The 17,942-nt window shown below is 43.8% G+C and overlaps 1 protein-coding gene across 4 annotated transcripts in view; it reads right to left on the bottom strand.

Annotated features, from left to right (window-relative positions):
• The window catches only part of WDTC1 (WD and tetratricopeptide repeats 1), a 32,515-nt gene that overhangs the window by 11,589 nt on the left and 2,984 nt on the right, over nt 1-17,942 (bottom strand). For all 4 annotated transcript variants that reach the window (XM_030039845.1, XM_041129402.1, XM_030039843.2 and 1 more), the window contains exons 2-12: nt 13,032-13,179; nt 10,852-10,935; nt 9,874-9,920; nt 8,565-8,676; nt 7,910-8,097; nt 7,052-7,234; nt 6,638-6,732; nt 5,457-5,572; nt 4,254-4,329; nt 2,417-2,513; nt 1,138-1,311 (exon numbers count right to left, since the gene is read on the bottom strand). In XM_030039845.1, coding sequence (XP_029895705.1) covers nt 1,138-1,311; nt 2,417-2,513; nt 4,254-4,329; nt 5,457-5,572; nt 6,638-6,732; nt 7,052-7,234; nt 7,910-8,097; nt 8,565-8,676; nt 9,874-9,920; nt 10,852-10,935; nt 13,032-13,139 — 1,280 coding nt within the window. In that variant the 5' untranslated portion in view covers nt 13,140-13,179. The remainder of the gene's footprint in view (nt 1-1,137; nt 1,312-2,416; nt 2,514-4,253; nt 4,330-5,456; nt 5,573-6,637; nt 6,733-7,051; nt 7,235-7,909; nt 8,098-8,564; nt 8,677-9,873; nt 9,921-10,851; nt 10,936-13,031; nt 13,180-17,942) is intronic.

The raw sequence follows: 17,942 nt of genomic DNA, 5'->3' as shown, positions 1-17,942 counted from the left end.
CTGCCAACATCCTTCGGGAAAAACGATTCCTATAAGAAAAATGTCATTCATGAGATCAGCACTCAGCTTCTGTCTTCCATTCCTTAATCCCAACCTATTGTTCTTCTCCCTCTGAACACTGAGGTCTTTTTGAGGCAGCTCCCAAATCTCTGCTATTGCAAAACAGCCAGTAGGCCAGTTACCAACAGTCACAACAACTGCTGGCTGCTCTTTATCTTGGCAAGAAGATAGGAGAATTCATACTGGGGATTTCAGCAGGGAAAGGAGAAGGATATCCTCACAAAGCAAATGTAGATGAAGGACCACAGCTATTTTAAATATGTTAATGGCAAGTCATGCTACTCAGTCTTACTCTGCTCAAGGGGACAGATACTGAAATAACTCAGCTGTATCTTGCAGATGCAGCTCTGGCTATTGGTCAGAGAAGACATTACCTGCTGCAGAGGCTAACAGCACATTTTGCAACAATCAAGCACAACCTCCCCCAGACTCTGGGGCACCAGTTGCCACCTCCCCAGATCCCTCAGAGAGGTTTGTTTCCAGTCAAGGGGAATGTGGGTTAGCTGGGGTGACATGGGAACCACCAGGTCATGTCTGACTATCTGCAGTACTAGTTACTTGGATAAAGCAGCAACCAAAGCAACTCCAGGCAGTCCTACAACAATCTTATACCATGAGATATGAAGTTATAAAGCATAGTAACCATTACACCTCATCTGCTGACAGCAGATTTAGAGACATACTCTAATGCAGATCAGAATTACCCAAAGAAACACAAACACCCTTAGAGACACTCATAACGCTGTTACTCAGAAGTGGATTTTTGGTGTCTTTTTAAACAGGAAAGGAACGGAACATTACTCAGCATGCCAGTAGGCAAAATGATGACCTACTACCAGCTGTGCTTGCCTGTGTGGTATCTGTGGCTGTAATTTCTCCAACACATGCTGCTGTGCAATCCCCTTGTTCTGTACCAGAGGTGACCCACTTACAGCTTGGTCCAATAACCCCAACCCTGCTCTGCATCTAGGGAAGCCAGGTGCTTCGCAGGGGACAACAAGGTATCCATGGTACTCAGACGTCAGGCACCAGCAGTGCCTGTGACACTAAATTCTCTAATATTCTCTGCTTCCTTACCACTTGCGCTTCATGTAGGCAGCAGCTCTGTTTCCATACAGCATGGCATTGTTGGGGGCTTTCTGGACTGCTTTGCTGTATAGCTGAATGGCTTGAGTCCACAGCTGGCAAGCAAAGGCCTCGTTGGCTTGCTGCTTGATTCTCTCCAGATATGGAGGTAGCTCCACTTGGGGACTGAAGGGAAAGAAAGGAGCACAGGTAAGTCTCACATGCTAATGCTCTGTTAACTCCAGTTAAAAATCTGCAGTGTTTTGTTCTAGCTTAGCAAGTCCCAGCAAGCATTAGCTATTACCAAAAGTTTCAGAAAAAGGCAGAAGAGACCCTGAACCAGAATAACCTGAATTTAAGAGGAAGGTTTCTTTTTGACCATCATTTGACTGTTTCTATCTTTTCTTTATATACCGACCCATACTCAAAATTGAACAGTAGGTATTTTAAGCATCTAATCCTTCACCAATACATCTTTGCTTTGACTGCATAAACAACATCTCCAATCCTTTTTTAGCAATGCATAACAGAACGCAAATTCAGAAGGAAACCAAGCATCCGAGTTCACAGGGCTGCACAAGGCCCATGCTCAGCAACCCAAAATTCCAGCCACATCTCTGCCGCCGTGGTGGAGGGGCCATCTAGAGGAAACAAGCTGAAAACATTCAACAAAGTGACTTTGGTGGAACCTAGACTACCCATATATGGTATTAAGCAACTGTGTCTTGACTTTTAACCATGTCTCATCAGCTGGAGGAAATACAGTCAGCAAGATGTGCTTCAAGTCTGATTCTGCTTCGCCCCAACTGCATTTTGCTCTTAAGGAAAGCAAGCAGTAGGAACAACAGAAGAGGGCTCTCCATCCATTCCTAGCTCACATGCAGACTGCAGGAGTAATGACTCCAGCGTCATTGTCATAAAGCAATTTTGGCTGCTTTAGTTCAGTTTGCAGCAGGCAGGTGCCCAAAAAAATTGGCAAAGGGAAGCAAGGCTCTTTCAACCTGACAGCCTCTCCCATTTACCAAGACACAGTTCCTGCAGATCGGGAAGTAACAACCACTCAGGACAACTAAGAATACCTTACTTCCAGGCCTGAAAAGTAATTTCTTAGTTTTGTCCGTAGTAATTCATTGTAAAAGGGGAAAAAAAACCTCACGGACAACGTTTCTCCCAGGACGCTCTTGCCTGATCTGACTCTTGTTCATAGCCCCCACACCACAAGCAAATACAGCTCCTAGGACAGAGGCCACTTGACAGTCAAGCTTTCATGTAGGTAGAGCTGTCCCTTTACCTCACATGTGCTCTTCCTTCAGACAAGCGGAAGCCATTGCTGTGGAGATGGATGCCATTTGACACTCCATTGGTAGAGGTTTTTCCATTCTGCACTTCTGAAAGTTAGGGGGAGGGGAAAAAAATACATCCATGCTAAGTATCAGTGTAGATTACACAAACTAACATCTGAAGCTTAAGGGTTTTATTTTACAGTGGAGTCAAGCCAATGCCACAGCCCCATTCAGAGCAGAAGTAAAACTTCCATGATTCCACATGCCCCACCTCCTCCAGCCACCTGGATTTGATTTGCCTTCTTACATTTACTACAAAATCTCTGCGGTATCCTTCGCAATACAACTCTAGAACAGAAAACTAGATACACATAGAACTAAGTATACACACACAGAGGGCAACTTGAATTGAACTGCCTTCAGACTGAGTCTAGGCCATAATTGGAGTACCCAACTGATCACCAGAAGCCTGACATTTAAAACTGCGGAAGTATTTAGTAACATTAGTAACTTTGTATTTCAGATTCACTCAGATAAAGAATCATAGAGCTAAGTTGTTGAACATTTAATAGAACAAGGAGGATGAGTAGAACCACTGGAGGAATCCAGTAAAGGAATTCCAGATGCTTTCTTCCTTTTGTTCTTTTCTTACCCTACTGCTCAAGGAGCCATTACAAGCTGAAGTAATCCTCTGAAGGTCGTACAGCCACATCATCTGCCATTTCCATAGAAAACATTCAGCTTAGATTTTTACAAACTGCATTTACGTTGCAGCTGGGAGTGCTCCTGCGGCCATTTCACAGGTTGGGAAACTGGGGACACTGTCCAACCAGTCTACTGAACTGCTCAGAGATTTCAGTGTGTAGAGACATGCATGCACATGAAGTTCAGCCTTTGTTCTGATACCACCTTTTCACAGCCTTTGCCTGAACTTTCTGCGCCCAACAGGGTGGAGCGTTTGCAGCAACTGCACCACTGTGAGCCTGTTCAAACGCTGTCCTGCCATTTAAAGCGTGACCTCACCAGATACCACAGCACAGATCACCCACATGCATTCAAGACCAAAGAGAAAGGCAGGCAGGGCCTATATTTGCTACCAGGATGTGAGTGTTAGATTAAGGCCTAAGGCGCACTGAGTACACAGATCAAACTCTGCCAGAGTGCTAAGGGGCTGAGCAGGGAACACTCCCTGATAAGAGTCAGCCTCTGCCCAGGGAATAGCATTATAGCCATTCACTGTGTACTGTCTGCAACATCTATGTACAAACAGGCCCTGTAAGAAACAGGGCCAAGAATAAAAAGGCTTTTGGATATACTTACTCATCAAATAAATGACTTTGATTCAACTATCTCACCACCAGGAGGGATATTAGTGCCAGGCCAGATTCTTAGACTAGGGAAAAGATTGTTCTGTCTCCTTCTTAATGGGTGCATAAGGGGATAACAGATGTATTCTACATTTTACTAGTAAGTTTAAAAAATATATACTATTTCCACACCTGTCCACAAAGTTTTCCCCCTTAGCTGAAGGCAGGATTCCAGGACCTCAACCACTCTACAAAGTCTACTTTATCCTTTGTGCACAGCTTTAAGCATTCTCCTTGGTTCACATGCATAGACCTCTCAACAGCTCGCTTCTCCTCTCAAGACACATGTTTTGTCACTCTGTAGAAGGGTTTTGGAACTTGGAATATGAACTGCACTGCAGAAACAGCCCAGCAACAGCCATGCCCTACTTCATTTTCCTAGTTCCTGCCCAGACTGGGCTGCACCCTGAAAAAAGAGCTGTGTAGTACGTAATTTCACTCTGCCTTCCACTCACTTTCACGATAGCATCACACTTACCCCCTGAAGTATGGCACTTCTTTGGGAGGAGAAAAGTGTATGGTCGCTGTTTGTATGTTAGATCAAACAAGTAGACCTAAGGAATGAAGAATGAGACAAAAAAAGTCAGTGAAACGTAGATGCTCAAGTCACAGAAATAAAACAGGGCTAGATGGGTATATGGTTCCATGTTTGTGTTTTTCTATTTCCAATTTTCTAACTGGGAATCTTGTTTATAGACAGGAACACACAGGATGACAGCAGTACCGCTGGCATGTTCCATTCCAGCATTGGGTTCAGAAAGAATAATGCTAAGAAATAGGAGCCTTGTCTTAAGAGGTAAGAAAGCCCTCTCCACACCTACAGAACTTAAAAGATGACCTGACTACAAACCAACCTGCTCAAAAAGCTTCAACTCCAGTAAGATATTTTAACTACTTAATTAACACAGTGATCACGAAAAAATCAAACATTTATTGACAGAAAAGAGGTGGTACACTAAACCAAGGCAAAGTCTCCTAAGATGAAACCAGGATTTCCTGAGAAACTTCGAAAGCAGCCCTGCAAAGCCCTAATTTAAAACTGTACTGGTACAGGAATTGACAACCCAGATCAAACCTCCAATTCATTTAACTCAGCACGTTCTCTTAAAGGGAATGAGTGCACACGTGAGAAAGAGATATGTAGAGGACAACCACAGAGTAACCTGCCCACAAGCAAAGTTCCTGCTTAATCCATGCTGATTAACGCTGTCAGGAGGATTTTCTCATTTCACCGATAGGCTTTACAAAAGATCCATGAATATCACCCAGTGCTTAAAATTAAAGCAATCAATATTCCAGGTGAAGGCCTTTGCTTCTGTAAGTTCCTTATTCACTAGATTCTATTACAGAAGCAGTTTGATGTTTCAAGAATGAGTTATGAAATCTTTTCTAGGTCAGCAAAGGTCAGTTCCAGAACTGGTTTTTTCCTCTTCCAGAGTGTGAAATGTGAATTGGAAAACCAGAACAGAATGCAGTTCAAGTTTGATCAGTGGTAGCATAACAAATAAATCCCTAATACCAAGCATTTAGTCTGAAGGAATCAGAAAGCAGTTTAAAATCAATTACAGTACCCACAGAGAAGTTGCTATACTCGTTTTCAAGAATGCACAACAACGTATGGTCACCCAACAAGCACAACCAAATGTAAAGCTTTCTGTCAAAACTTTAGCTGTCTTCTTACCTGCTCCCCTCCCATGTTGACTAAGAGCTCAGTGCCATCAGGACTGAAGGTGACATATGTGGCCACCAGAACTCTCAGCCGGTTGTTGTAGTCCGGAAGCTTCACTGGAAGGTGCCCTGTGGAGAGCAGGGGTCCATACTAATTAGCATAAATAGTAACCGTTGTCTTTGTCCTACCCCAGCTGCTCCCTTTTACAAGAGGTTGTTAGGAAAGCAATGTCACAAAGAGCATGCACCTAGGTGATTTTCCATTTCCTACTGCTGTTTATTGAATCCCTCCATCAGCCGCCAAAACACATAGATGTGCATAGCTGCCTTTTTACAAGTTCTAGATACCAATTCTGCAAGGCTATCTCCATATGAAGAGAAGACTGGATTATAACTAGCTTGCTAACAATGAAGTCCGCAGAACCCAGCAAATCTCAGTTTTAGGGATTCACAACGGATTTGGCTTCTGTGATTTGTGGCCATCTGCAAACAAATACCTCCATCTTCAACCCTCTGATCAGGTTTCCTTAATAAAGCCCTTAGCACAACCAAACCAAGGCTCCTAAACATTCAGCTCACACACAGGTTCTTTTGCTTCAGACAGCAGATGTGTTACATGACCAATTCAGGGGACCTAAGAAATCCTCTAGCGGGACTCATCAGAAGCAAGACTGTCAAAACTGGTCTGCTGAACGTGCTGGTCTAAGATACTTTTAAAAAACCCAACCATTTGGGGAAAAAAGATAGTAAATAATGAGCACTAGAGAAGAACGTCATCTGGATTGCCCAGATGCTGCATCGCTGATTCTTCATCTGCAGGATGAGGAGAAGCCATTTCTGTGCCAAAAAGATTTTGAACAGCAGCCTGGCTGGGACCAGTTCCAGGAGAAAGCCTATAGCGCCCAGGTTATCCAATCCTTGACTTTCCAATAAAAGTGACAAAAAGACATTTATGCTAGACAAGAAGAAGTAAGGCCAGCTTCACCAAACACCGCTGCCAAATCAGGGAAAGTGGGCAGGTAACATAAGCAAGAATTCACAGCATAGAAGTGAAATAAACTGCAATTCCATGGAACACTCCCCTGTATCAGAGAACTCTTCCAAGCCGTGTTTTTTTGTGTGATGGATAGAACTCTGCTTTGTCAGGCATTAAGTTAAAGTCCCATCAGTCACCCCCAGCACAGGTCCCAATACCTGCCACGTAGTACTGTGCTGCACCATCCGGGAGGGGTTTCTGTCGGTCACAGAATGTGTGTACTCCAGCTGAAGGACTCTGCTTCATGCTTTTTCTAGCCAGAAAGAAGAACAGTCTTATAATCACAGCATTCAACTGCTGGAAGCCTGATCTGCTCTGACACTTCTTGTTCACCACGAGGGCAAGGCCTCATGCCTATACAGCTGTGCAGTCACAAGCCTGCCTCACACCATCCCTGTGTACTCACACAGATCAAAAAGACTGTGGGATGATAGAAAACACTGGGTAAAAACTTCACAGTGAGACACCCAAGTGCCAGATCATTGCAACTCCCCCTACCCACCAGAGCCTTGAAGAGATTTCTGTACCACTCACGTCTGCCCAGAAGGCTCAGAAAAGCCAGTTGCCATTACCTGTGGTTGTGGATCATGCGTATGTCGTAGAGGCGCACAAAGGGTCCACTTGCCCCTACTGCTAAGTAGTTGTTATCTTGGGGGTTGACCGTCAGGCATTTGGCCTCCACCAGCTGCCCGCAGTACTCTGTCAGGTCTATCAGGACTTCTGAACGTTTGCTGTTCTCTCGCAGATCGTACTGTCTGCAAAGGGAAGAGAGAGTCAGGCAATCCATGTCACTAGATAACAGAAGCAGCAATAAGAGAGAGGTTAGCTTTCCACAGTGACCTAACTGAAGACCACTCAAAGCAGCACATTTATAGTGCTCAGTAGTGACCTACACTTCATTATCTGGCTTGTGCATGAAGAGATTACACTAATGACATTAACAGTCGTTTGTGCCACAGGTTACTGGAAGCATCTCAGTTCAATATACGCTAGGCCTCAACATCAGGATAACCATTAAAACCAGCTCTATAATGCGCACAGATTTATTCAAGTTCCAAATTAAACTCCAAGTCATGAACTCACAAAAAGTAGCTCATATGAAAAGTGGAACAGACTTGTAGTAACATTACTCATTTAAGAGTCTCAATGACTCTGGAGGGAAACATTGCCCAGTGTTGTATCTCCCCTCCACTTGACACGGCTGTTTCTTTCCTGGTCTCCCTTTTCAGCAGAGGAAAACAGAGGAGCTGAGGAGAGTGTTTATCAGTGGAGTCTACATTTCAAGATGAATCCTTCCAGTTTCAGGAAAGCGAGAGACTAGCTTAAGATCTGTAGTATAGACACAGTCTCTCTTCAGATCTATGCATAGTACATACTGCAATGGATCCTAATCCAATTATTTTTGGGGCAGAACAACTGGAGATCTGTACCTGATTAGCCCGTCTTCGGCTGCACTCCAGAAGGTGTTAGGCCACATGGGAGCTGTGGCAATCCGCTTAACTCTGTTGGTGTGGTCTCCAAACATGTGGATGGTCTCCTTGACAGTCAAGTCATGGACATGCACCTTGGAATCTGCAGCTCCTGTGATGAGGATCCGATCGCCTGAATGTGGCAAGAACTGTGAGAGAGAGATTTGACATTCAAACTTGGAAAGTGCTGAGGCTGTTCATATAGACATCGTTGAGCTGTCCTGGCAGGTCACAGAGCAGCTTGCTTTAGAAATGAACACAGGATGACCCATGTTATTAACGACATTACACACATGCCAGTGTGCACGCTCAAGAGTCACCAGCTACAGTAGCACACAAAATAGCCTCTTCATCACACATCCCAATTTGCTGCAACCATTTCCTTTGAATTTACAGAGAGAATGAGATAAGCCTGGGAGCTGCATAAATTAAGAAGTGCAGGTATTAGATTTAATGCAATTTTTCCTAATATTAGAAATACTAAATTATTGGGGGGGGGGGGGGGGGGGGGGGGGGGGGGGAATTGCTTGCAGGAAAACATTTCCCAGCAAGGATCTATTCTCTTGCTGCTTAGGTTACTGATTTTGTTAGCCGTTCATTCCTTCTAACCATGTACCTTGACAGAAAAGATGTTTGCAGTATGTCCTGTGTGCATAGAAAGGAGTTTCTTGTGGTGCAGAGGATCCCAGACAATGGTATGCTGGTCATCAGAGCCAGAGGCCAACAAGCTAAAAGACACAGAAGAGAAGTATGCATCATGTATTCTTCTGTTCTAAGCTGTGACCAATTTCTTAGAGTGGTTTGACCACAGACAGCCATTAAGTTAATTCAGCTCTAAGAAGCCCACTTCCTCTCTCTTTTCTCAGCTATGTGTTCTTGTTGCTCCCCATGCACCAATCCATTCAGCCAGTTCAGGGAGCTAAACCAGCCAAACATCAACTCCATAGAAAAATCAAGCGAGTGTTTTTCGTTGGTTTAGCTCAGTGAACCAGCTCACCACAGATTCAGACGGCACAGGGGAAAACAATAGGAGCATTTGGTCAACAACAAAATGCAGGGCCTCCATTTTCCTTATTAGCCTGGCTGCATTAACTGCTCCACATCATCCCCAAACCCAAGCCAAGACATTCATTCCTGGACTTCGGATGTGCCCAAGCAGTCCCAAACCAGGGCTCATTTAGTGATTCACAGACTGCTTTTTAAGTGCAGGGTGTGGCAGCGGTATTGCAAAGCGCTGTTTGCCTTGTACATCTATCTTCATTTGAAGCAAAAGAATTTGACATCTGCAACTATCAGCTGTTTTAAACTTATTTCCTTGTAGCTAGATCTCTTTCAAGTACATGAAACTTTTACTGGTAAATAACTCTGAAGAGTATCAGACAGCAGACTTTGGATCTTGTAATCAAGAAATACATGCTCTTCCTTCCATCTAGTCATTTCTCAAGCAGATACTCTTTATTCCACTTGGTTAACAGAAATGCTCTTATGTTCAGTTTCCCTCTACAACTGCAAAGGGGTAAACATTCTGCCTCCCTCCCTTATATATTTGTCCCCCAGCAGAAGCTTTTAACAGCATGGTGAAGGGGGTGGGGAAATGTCACTACCAGCTGGGTAAATCCTAAAGATCCATTATAATCCATAATACCACTTAAGAGAAGAGAAGCAGCCTTCAATCTCCACTTCTTAGTCTGACCATTTCCCTTCTGAACTCACTAAAGGGGCATTTCTAATAATATCCAGATATATTTAACAAAATAAAGCTTCTTTTGAAGCGTGAGCTCTACTACAGTTCAAAACTTTGAGCCTGAGCTCCACTTTACTAGGAATGGGAAGCAGCTGCTTATGATAAGATGACCTACATCCTACACTTGGGAGAACCTGGGGTTATCAGTTTGTTGATCCCTCGAATCAAGCCACACACTTACTCTCCTTTTTCATTCCATTCTAGACAGTTGACACACCCAGAGTGACCCTGAGAAAAAAAAAAGGGAAGATGGTATTACACAAACTTCAGACTTATCAAACAGAGCTGTTCTAAGACAAGGACATAGTGAGCTCCCCACACATAACAACTTGTTCCAATACAAGCAGGTTTTTTTATTCCAACCCTGCAAAAAAACACCCACATGGCAAATAAGCACCTCCAGAAAAGACAGATATGCTATAGCAGTTGGGGTAGAAAAGGCAAAGTGAAACAAATAAAAAAAAAAAAAAGTAGCGTTGAATAAAATGGCAGTTTAGTCTCGGAGGCTACAGATGAAATCCTGCTGTACACATGGAAAGGTGACTTTGCTTCAAAAGCCCTTGGCTAGGCTGACAAATTACATGTACAGGTTCTCTGGGAACGCAGGGAAAATGCACTTTTGATAACTCTTTAGAAGCACCTTGCTGCTGGGTGACTATATCATCCATCTTCATCCAAATTAACTAACAACTGTACCAGGAAAGACTAGGGGAGCATGCAGTAGCGTCTGATATGGGAGATGCAATTGAAAAGGGCGGACAAAAGAATCCTTTCCTCCCCCAAACTAAGATAATCTTAAGATCTTTTTAAGCCATGTCAGACAGCAATACAACAACCTATTCTTTAGGCAACACGTTACACACTTCAGCATTAGAGCCGAGTATCCTGAACAATTGGCAATTGCCTTCTTCAGGCACCACTGTTGGGATTAGCTGATACACACCTGTTAAAGGCTCTCTTGTAGGTGCAATAGGTAATGCAGAAAGCTCACAAAAAATCTCACTGAGCTATTCCTAGCTCTAATGCAGTTTAGGGGACTAAGTAATCAGTATCTATCCCATACAAGAGACAGAATCCCGTAGACTCCTGCATGCTGTCTTTTCTGCAGGAAGTTGTACAACAAGCAGCTCAGTTTGCTCTTTAAACACTGCCCACTTACCTGCAATTCTGCTTCTAGGCCCAGGCGTCGAATGAATGGATCAGTGACATGATAGTGTCGTTCGAAGCCCAGTGCACCCCTCTCCTGCACAAAGCAAACAAGAGCCTGACTACAGCAAACAAAACACTCCTTTTTCCCTTAAGAGAAGATTCAAGAACTTTAAAAATCAAGCAGGGACCTTGCCAGGTATTGGGGTGTCCATAGCATCAGGTACCTGTCCCGTAGTAGGGAGACATCATTTGCATGACCTCCAGGTAGGCAGTTTGTAACCCTTGCTCCTGAATTGGTTTAAAATGATGTTTATCTAATTGCCAGGCTGCAGATGGGTAGCCAAGACAAGGTTTGAGAAGCCCACACTAAGACAGTATAAGTTGCCTACTTTGGGCCAGAAACAGAAGATAGAGAAGAGCTTGGGAATGCCTGTCATTATGCCTTGGCAACCATTTCAGAAGCAACTCACTCCTGAGGACTGCAGTACTAGACCACAGCTGCTGAGAAGAAGTCTGCCATTACACAGAATCTGTCCTAAAGCACCACCACCATGGGGCAAAGTATTGGGGAACGTAACTGGACAGCATCCTCTAGAGATGGCTTATTTCATCAGCAATGGAGTGGGAGCATGTAGCTGCAGTACCACAGCACAGCCTGTTCTACAGGGAAGAGAACAGCTGCCACAGAACTGCGTCAGTACAAATGAAGGTGAAGAAAAGCAGGACAGTTGTTTCCCCTGTGATCTCACAGGGTTCACAGATGCATTAGCAGATGGCTTCGATGAAAGAAGGCCAACTGCAGAGGCAGGCAGAAAGAAAAAGGGAATGCAAGTCATATTTTGGATGGAACATCTAATGTCCAAGGAGATTCCTTCCTAGGACCTGATCCAGCCTCGGTCCCATCCCATGCCATGCTATCGTCAGGTGAAGACAACTTAAGTCTTTGTTATCACCATTTGAGAAGAGATGAGAACACTAATGTCAAAAATTACACTAATGGTACTAGGAACATGTTAGTAGTCATAGAGCAGACACACAATAAAAGCTATTTGAAAACAAAATGGAGATACTAGGGGATTGGAGGAAAAAATCAAACAGAACAGGCTTTTTGTAGTAACTTCCATTACAAACTTCAAATCCCTTGACATATTTTTTATGGCTAGCATTCCCAAAACACTGCTAGGCCCAGTGCAAGGTGCTGCAGTTATAATTGCCTTGCTGTTGCAACCTCAGTGGCTTTGTGAGGTCTGTGCAGTAGGATATTGCTTTGCCTACAAGGAACTGTCAGACTTGCAATCTTCCCAAGGTCACAAATGAAAGCCTAACAGAGCAGACACTATGAAAAAGTCCCAGGCTAATGCTCTAACCACAGAACCATCCCTTCCTTGTTAGAGCAGCAAAATAAGTCTTTGCACATGGATTAAATCACAAGCTTATAATACAAAGTTTGGTACCAAACTGCGAAGTGAAGTGAGCATTCAAGCTCCTAGTTCCTTATTCTGGCCACCAACAGACCACTTTCGTGAATGCTGATTACCAGCAAAGCTGCAAATGATTTAAGGCCTCTGAGTCCAAGCAATAATTGCCTATTGTGTCTGCTGTAGCTAGTCCTTTCACGTTAAGAGATATTTCACAAATGCAGCCATCAGATGACTGATCCAACCACCGTAGAAGTTTTTCCCTACACAAAGGAAGCAACACACCACTCTTTATAATGAAAAAGAGACAGAAAGAGACTGAGACAGAAATCATTAGCTTTACTACAGTCAGAAAATACCTTTGATGGCAAGATCACACGAAGAGAACACATAAAGAAGCAGACAGAAAACTCATGAGGGAAGCTAGCTAAGGGTCCTTTATGGTGCCCAAACACAAGCAGCCATATTTCTCTCTTCAATGTTGTACTCAAAAGGAACAGACCTGCTGATGTCAAACTAGCACAGTGCGCTCCTGCTAGGGAGAAGAACTGTATTCCTGTCATGCCATACTTCATCCCAGCTCTTCATTAAGGATAGTGAGAGGCCTTAGGCGTTTGTTCTCTTAAGCTTCTTATACAGCTTATCAATACATAAGTAGCAGAGATCTTTTCAGAAGTAAAGGCAACAACATCAGTATTTCCCAATCCAGCATGAACACTGATTCTCCATCTGCTCTCCACCTAACACAAGCAAACACTTGACTAACACATACCTTGATCTGTCTGTGGATGATGTCTCTGGTAATGTTTGCTTTTGCCATCTTCTTGCAATGGGGCAGACGAAAAGAAGCTATCGGAAGAGCTGCTGTGCATCCAAGCATGCCAACAGAGCAAAGATCCACACTAAGGGCATTTAATTACCTGCAGGACAGAACAGGGAAGGAACAAAGGCAGGCATACAAACATATTAGGCCATTCATATACAATGTCAAGTACTTTATTTTCAAAAAATAGAGGTGGCTAAGAACTGAAAAGTTTTGTATAAAGGCTTCTTGAAGAAACTCAAGGATGGCAAGGAACAACACAAGACTGAAGAACATCTGACTTAAAAGGCCATCCCTAATTTGTGGGGAAATTCACAATGAGCAGAGCTCCAGGACTACATCAGCCTAGAAAAGCCATGTTTCTATGCCAGCAAAGACCCGGCAAGTCCAGGGTAGCATCCTGTTTCACAGCTTGCCTCCCACCATTACATGTCCACTCATGTCCAATTTCACATTTCCCAAACTCTATAAGCAACAAGACATTATATTGTGAATAAACAAGGCATCAATATTTTTGGCCACCTCTTCTCTCTCATTTACTACATTCGATTACCAGCCAAAAAAACCCACCCAAAACAACCCAACCAAAAGGGCATAAGTGTTCCTTAGAAATCACAACAGCCAACCATCAGGTGACACTATCATCTGAATACCCAATTACATTAGCAATAGAAAAGGGGCTATCATTTAAAGCTGTATTTCCAAGAGAAATTAGAGTTTTCCACACTCTTAATGGAGTTCCATATTTAATGCACTAACCTAAATAATTTAAACCCCATAGAATTAGCTACACCTGCTAGAAAACACTGCAGAGTGATTGTCACAACCCTGCTCTGGACAGGCTGCCTAGCAAAGGACCAGTCATTCTCTAAGAAATGATGTCATTCACCTTATTTACATACCGCAGGCCCTGTACCGTCCCATTTTGATATTTCTACAGTTCTCTTTAAATTTATTTTTTTTTTTAAACACACATTTTGTCCTATGTAACCCCATAGTTTTAAATTCTCTTTAAAAGCATTCACAAGCAGAACAAGCCAAAATTTTCAAATGAGTCCTCTTTTGAATGAGGAAACGCTGATTCATTAAAACAAGAACACTTCACAGAAACGCAGCAACAAATAACTCCGCTGAGGTCAGGCAGAAGTTTTGACAAACGCTGCCTGATTCTCTACCGGTTCATCTGTCAGGTTGCTGCAAAGTGAGGGCTTCCACCATTAGCAACTTCAGGGACGTGCAGCCGTACTGCACAGCAAAACCACGAGGCTCCTGCACTTGAGATTCCCCAAAGCCCTGGGCTTCAGCTTCAATTTGCTTTCAAAAAACTGTTAGCGTGCATACGTAGGCATTTCCCCATGGGTATGAAGTACCAAGAATTGCTTTCTGTGAGGAAACATGAAAGTTCATCCAAAGTGGAAGTTCAGATCACTTTCCTAACACAGCTGGCTCCTCTAGGCAGCTCTGCAGTGAACACAGAAACGTCATTAGACCTACAGATAGCATGAAAAGCCACACAAACTTGGGTTTTCTTGCAGTGGGCTCCTACACAGGATTTTTAGGGTAGCCATATGATCTCTCCAATACAACACACAGAGAAAAGGCACAGCTGTTTGCAGGTCTCTGAACATCCCTACTGCAGACAGCAGAAGACAAGCAGTCCTCACTGTTGTATTCCAGTCCCATTTTGTACGTATGATGAGAACAAAATTGATAAAATTCCCACAATGAGAGCGCAAGCCTTGAAAGCAAGGCAAGTCAGGACAATGGGAGGACTTTGCACGGCAAGCCTGCTCCCAGTCCATGCCCAGCGAGGGCTAATGAGGCCGTCCTTTTACCAGGACCAATTCAAACCCCAGACGTACACATAGCAGGTCAAACTCACCACCATCCAAGTCTAGTTTCTGCAGCAGATGTGTCCAGTAAGCCAGCGGCCTCTGCCACACGTCTTGAGTTCACCGTGGCAGAAGCAGCACACCCCACACCCCCAGATGTTGGAGAAATCAGCTGACATTTTTTAGGGCCCATCATCTATTTTAGTGAATAAATTGGGGCTCCCTTAGAATCCACTGGCCAGCCTGAAACTGAGCTAGTATGTACGTATTTATCCATCACGTATGTATGTAATCCACATTCCTTTTACTCCAGAAGCAGCACCAGGAAAGCTAGCATGCATGCCCAGGAAGACACCTCATGTTTTAAGCATCTTTAACCTCACTCTCACTCACTCTCATGTTATGTTAATAGTTGCTTCATCCCAGGCTTAATAGCAAGAGGCAGCACTGTGACTGCATTTGATCATCAGTATTTCACACTAATTCTTGTAGTAGGGTGATTAAGCTATCACATTTTGATACCCATCCTCTGCCTTTCCACATGAGCTTAGTGTAGGTATTGTTTTGCCTGTTTATGGAGACAGAGTCTGTAAGGGGACAACAACAACTGCTCTTACGAACAGCTCACAAGCTTGGGAAGGAAAGGAAGCAGGCACCTGCAGCAAAGCGCCTTGGCACGAGGGCAGGTGGATCCCGCTGACTCTGCAGCTCAGAGGTAAACACGGGAAACCAGGACAGACACATCGCTACTTGTGCCCAAGGCCAGCTCTACATAAACATGCCAGCTGGGCTAAATAAGCTACACTGCTGGAGACACCCACGAGGACGTGGTTTCCAGACACTGTTTTCTGCTAAGTTCTGCAAGCGAGAGGACTGCTAACTCAAAAAGCAGCTTCAAGTTCGGATAGACTAAACATGCAGGGATGAATGGTATCTGTGATCTCTCTCCTCCAGTTTCTCCAGACACCCTTTCCAGCTAACAAGCCTCCACCTGCCCTTCTCCTGTGCTGGATCCCCACAGACTGGCCTCCTTAAACAAACCCTCCAGGATATGCAAGTGTTTTCTCCATCCATAGCTGCAACAGGGCAGACAGACCTTCCATCGCTCTGTAACACCTCAGCAGCTCACCCCTCAGGTGAGGGACTCTGGTACTTACTGTATAAAACCCAAAATCTTCTCACCTCTAAGATTATATCCCGAGGCTCCCTTCCTCCTGCTCCGCACAGCCCTGTTAAACACACCAGCCACCCAACCTCACACAGCACTTTTCTGCAGGAACCTGTGACCAGTGACTGATGACAGTTAAACAACTTTTTCCAGAGAAGTGAATGATCCAGTAAGCCAAAGTACATTGTCAAGAGACACGAGGGACAATATTCCAGCGGATCTCAGCACCTCAGTCTTGCCTGCAGCTTTCCACTCTTCTTGGCGCTTCCCCACAACATTCCCAGACTCTGTCTGCAGTCGCCCCTCTCCAAGTGGCACCAGGCTAAGTCTTCTTTCCTGCCAGGCAGGGACTGCCTTTCTTCCTCTTTAAGGGCAGTTTAGTTTTCTTTTGATCTTAGTACCCCAAAGAGGACTAATACCATGCCAGAGCCAAGCAGGCAGTCATCCCCCAACTGACAAACGCCCCACTGCTCTCTTAAGAGCCCTGGAAGTATTTTTCTCAGATTTCCTACCTCTAGTTGTGGCTAATTTCTAAACAGCTCCTTTTTTATTCAACTCCTATCTAGCAAGAAATGACACCAAATGACCTGAAGGACACACATGGAGAAATACATGTTCATGGAATGATACAGGTCTTCCATACTCTACAGACATAAATAACCCATACCAACGAGCCAGTTTACTGCTAAATAAGTTACTGCAAAACCACTTATACACTAGAAATCCACTCTTTGTCTGTATGAACAGGATGCTCAGAGGGAACAAACACCCAATCCCCCAAAACCTACCATTCCTTAAGAGAGACTCAAATTCTCTTACTCTCCAACAAAGTCTCCTCTGCCACAGCATTTTACACTTTCTGGAACTCTGAAACACACACTGGCCGGGGGAGCGCAGCAATACAGAGGAGCTTGCTATTTCTGTGAATGTTTTTAGGATTACAGATGTGTTATGGAACTTCCCAACTCTCTGGACAGGTCATTGTCAGCTGCGGTAACTCAGAGGTGCTCTCAACAGATCATCACTCAGCAGGTCTCAACAAGAGATGAACACATCTTAACTGTTTCTTAAAAGATACAGGTCAAGAAACTCATCCATGAAATCAGCCCTTTGCTTGACAAAGTGGCATAAACCAGAGTTTAAAACAGAACATCTGATGCAAAACTGGCTTTAAACATACTAATACCAGCATCCAAGGGTATGTGGGCAAATTGTTCAGCATCTAGTATACCCGAGATGCTGATGTATGCTTTTTAGCATTTGATCATTAAAAAAAAAAAGACAGCCCTGGAAAAAAAAAAACAGTCAAACAGGAATGCATGAGCCTAAGGTGTCTCTCTTGCCTAGACAGGGCTTGGTTTGGCGACTGAATGTTGACAAATGCTTACAGGTCTCCCAGAACACATGTACATGCTTGGCCAAGAAAAGTCTAAGAGCCTTTCTTGCATTCACGATACTATTTTTTGTTGCTCAACAGGTATTCCACAGCTGCAAAGGCTTTGGCAACCTTAAATTATCACAAAATCACAGACAAAGAATTAAGAAGTCCCAAATTCTCATTCCAGGTCAGACTTTGCTCATTAGCCACAACTGGTCACAATCCCAGACTCACGTTCACCATGAATATGATAATTACCTAGTTCACGAGTTAATACGTGTAGAGCTCCTACTATGAAACAAGCATTAAGTGCTCTTAACACTAAAGGCTATATTGACCACACCATTGTACATGTAGATCAACAATCTCCAATTACATTAGAAACTGACCCTGGCATAAAGCATAAAATCCCCTAAGACTTGTAGGTCTCCTGGAAAATATATTTAAAAAAATCAGACAAGAATTAACCACACCACCAATTT

This window comes from Aquila chrysaetos, chromosome 16 (genome assembly GCF_900496995.4).
Source record: "Aquila chrysaetos chrysaetos chromosome 16, bAquChr1.4, whole genome shotgun sequence".
In the NCBI taxonomy this organism is placed as follows: Eukaryota; Metazoa; Chordata; class Aves; order Accipitriformes; family Accipitridae; genus Aquila; species Aquila chrysaetos.
Note: the sequence above shows the minus strand (reverse complement) of the source record. Positions and strands in the feature narration are given on the sequence as shown.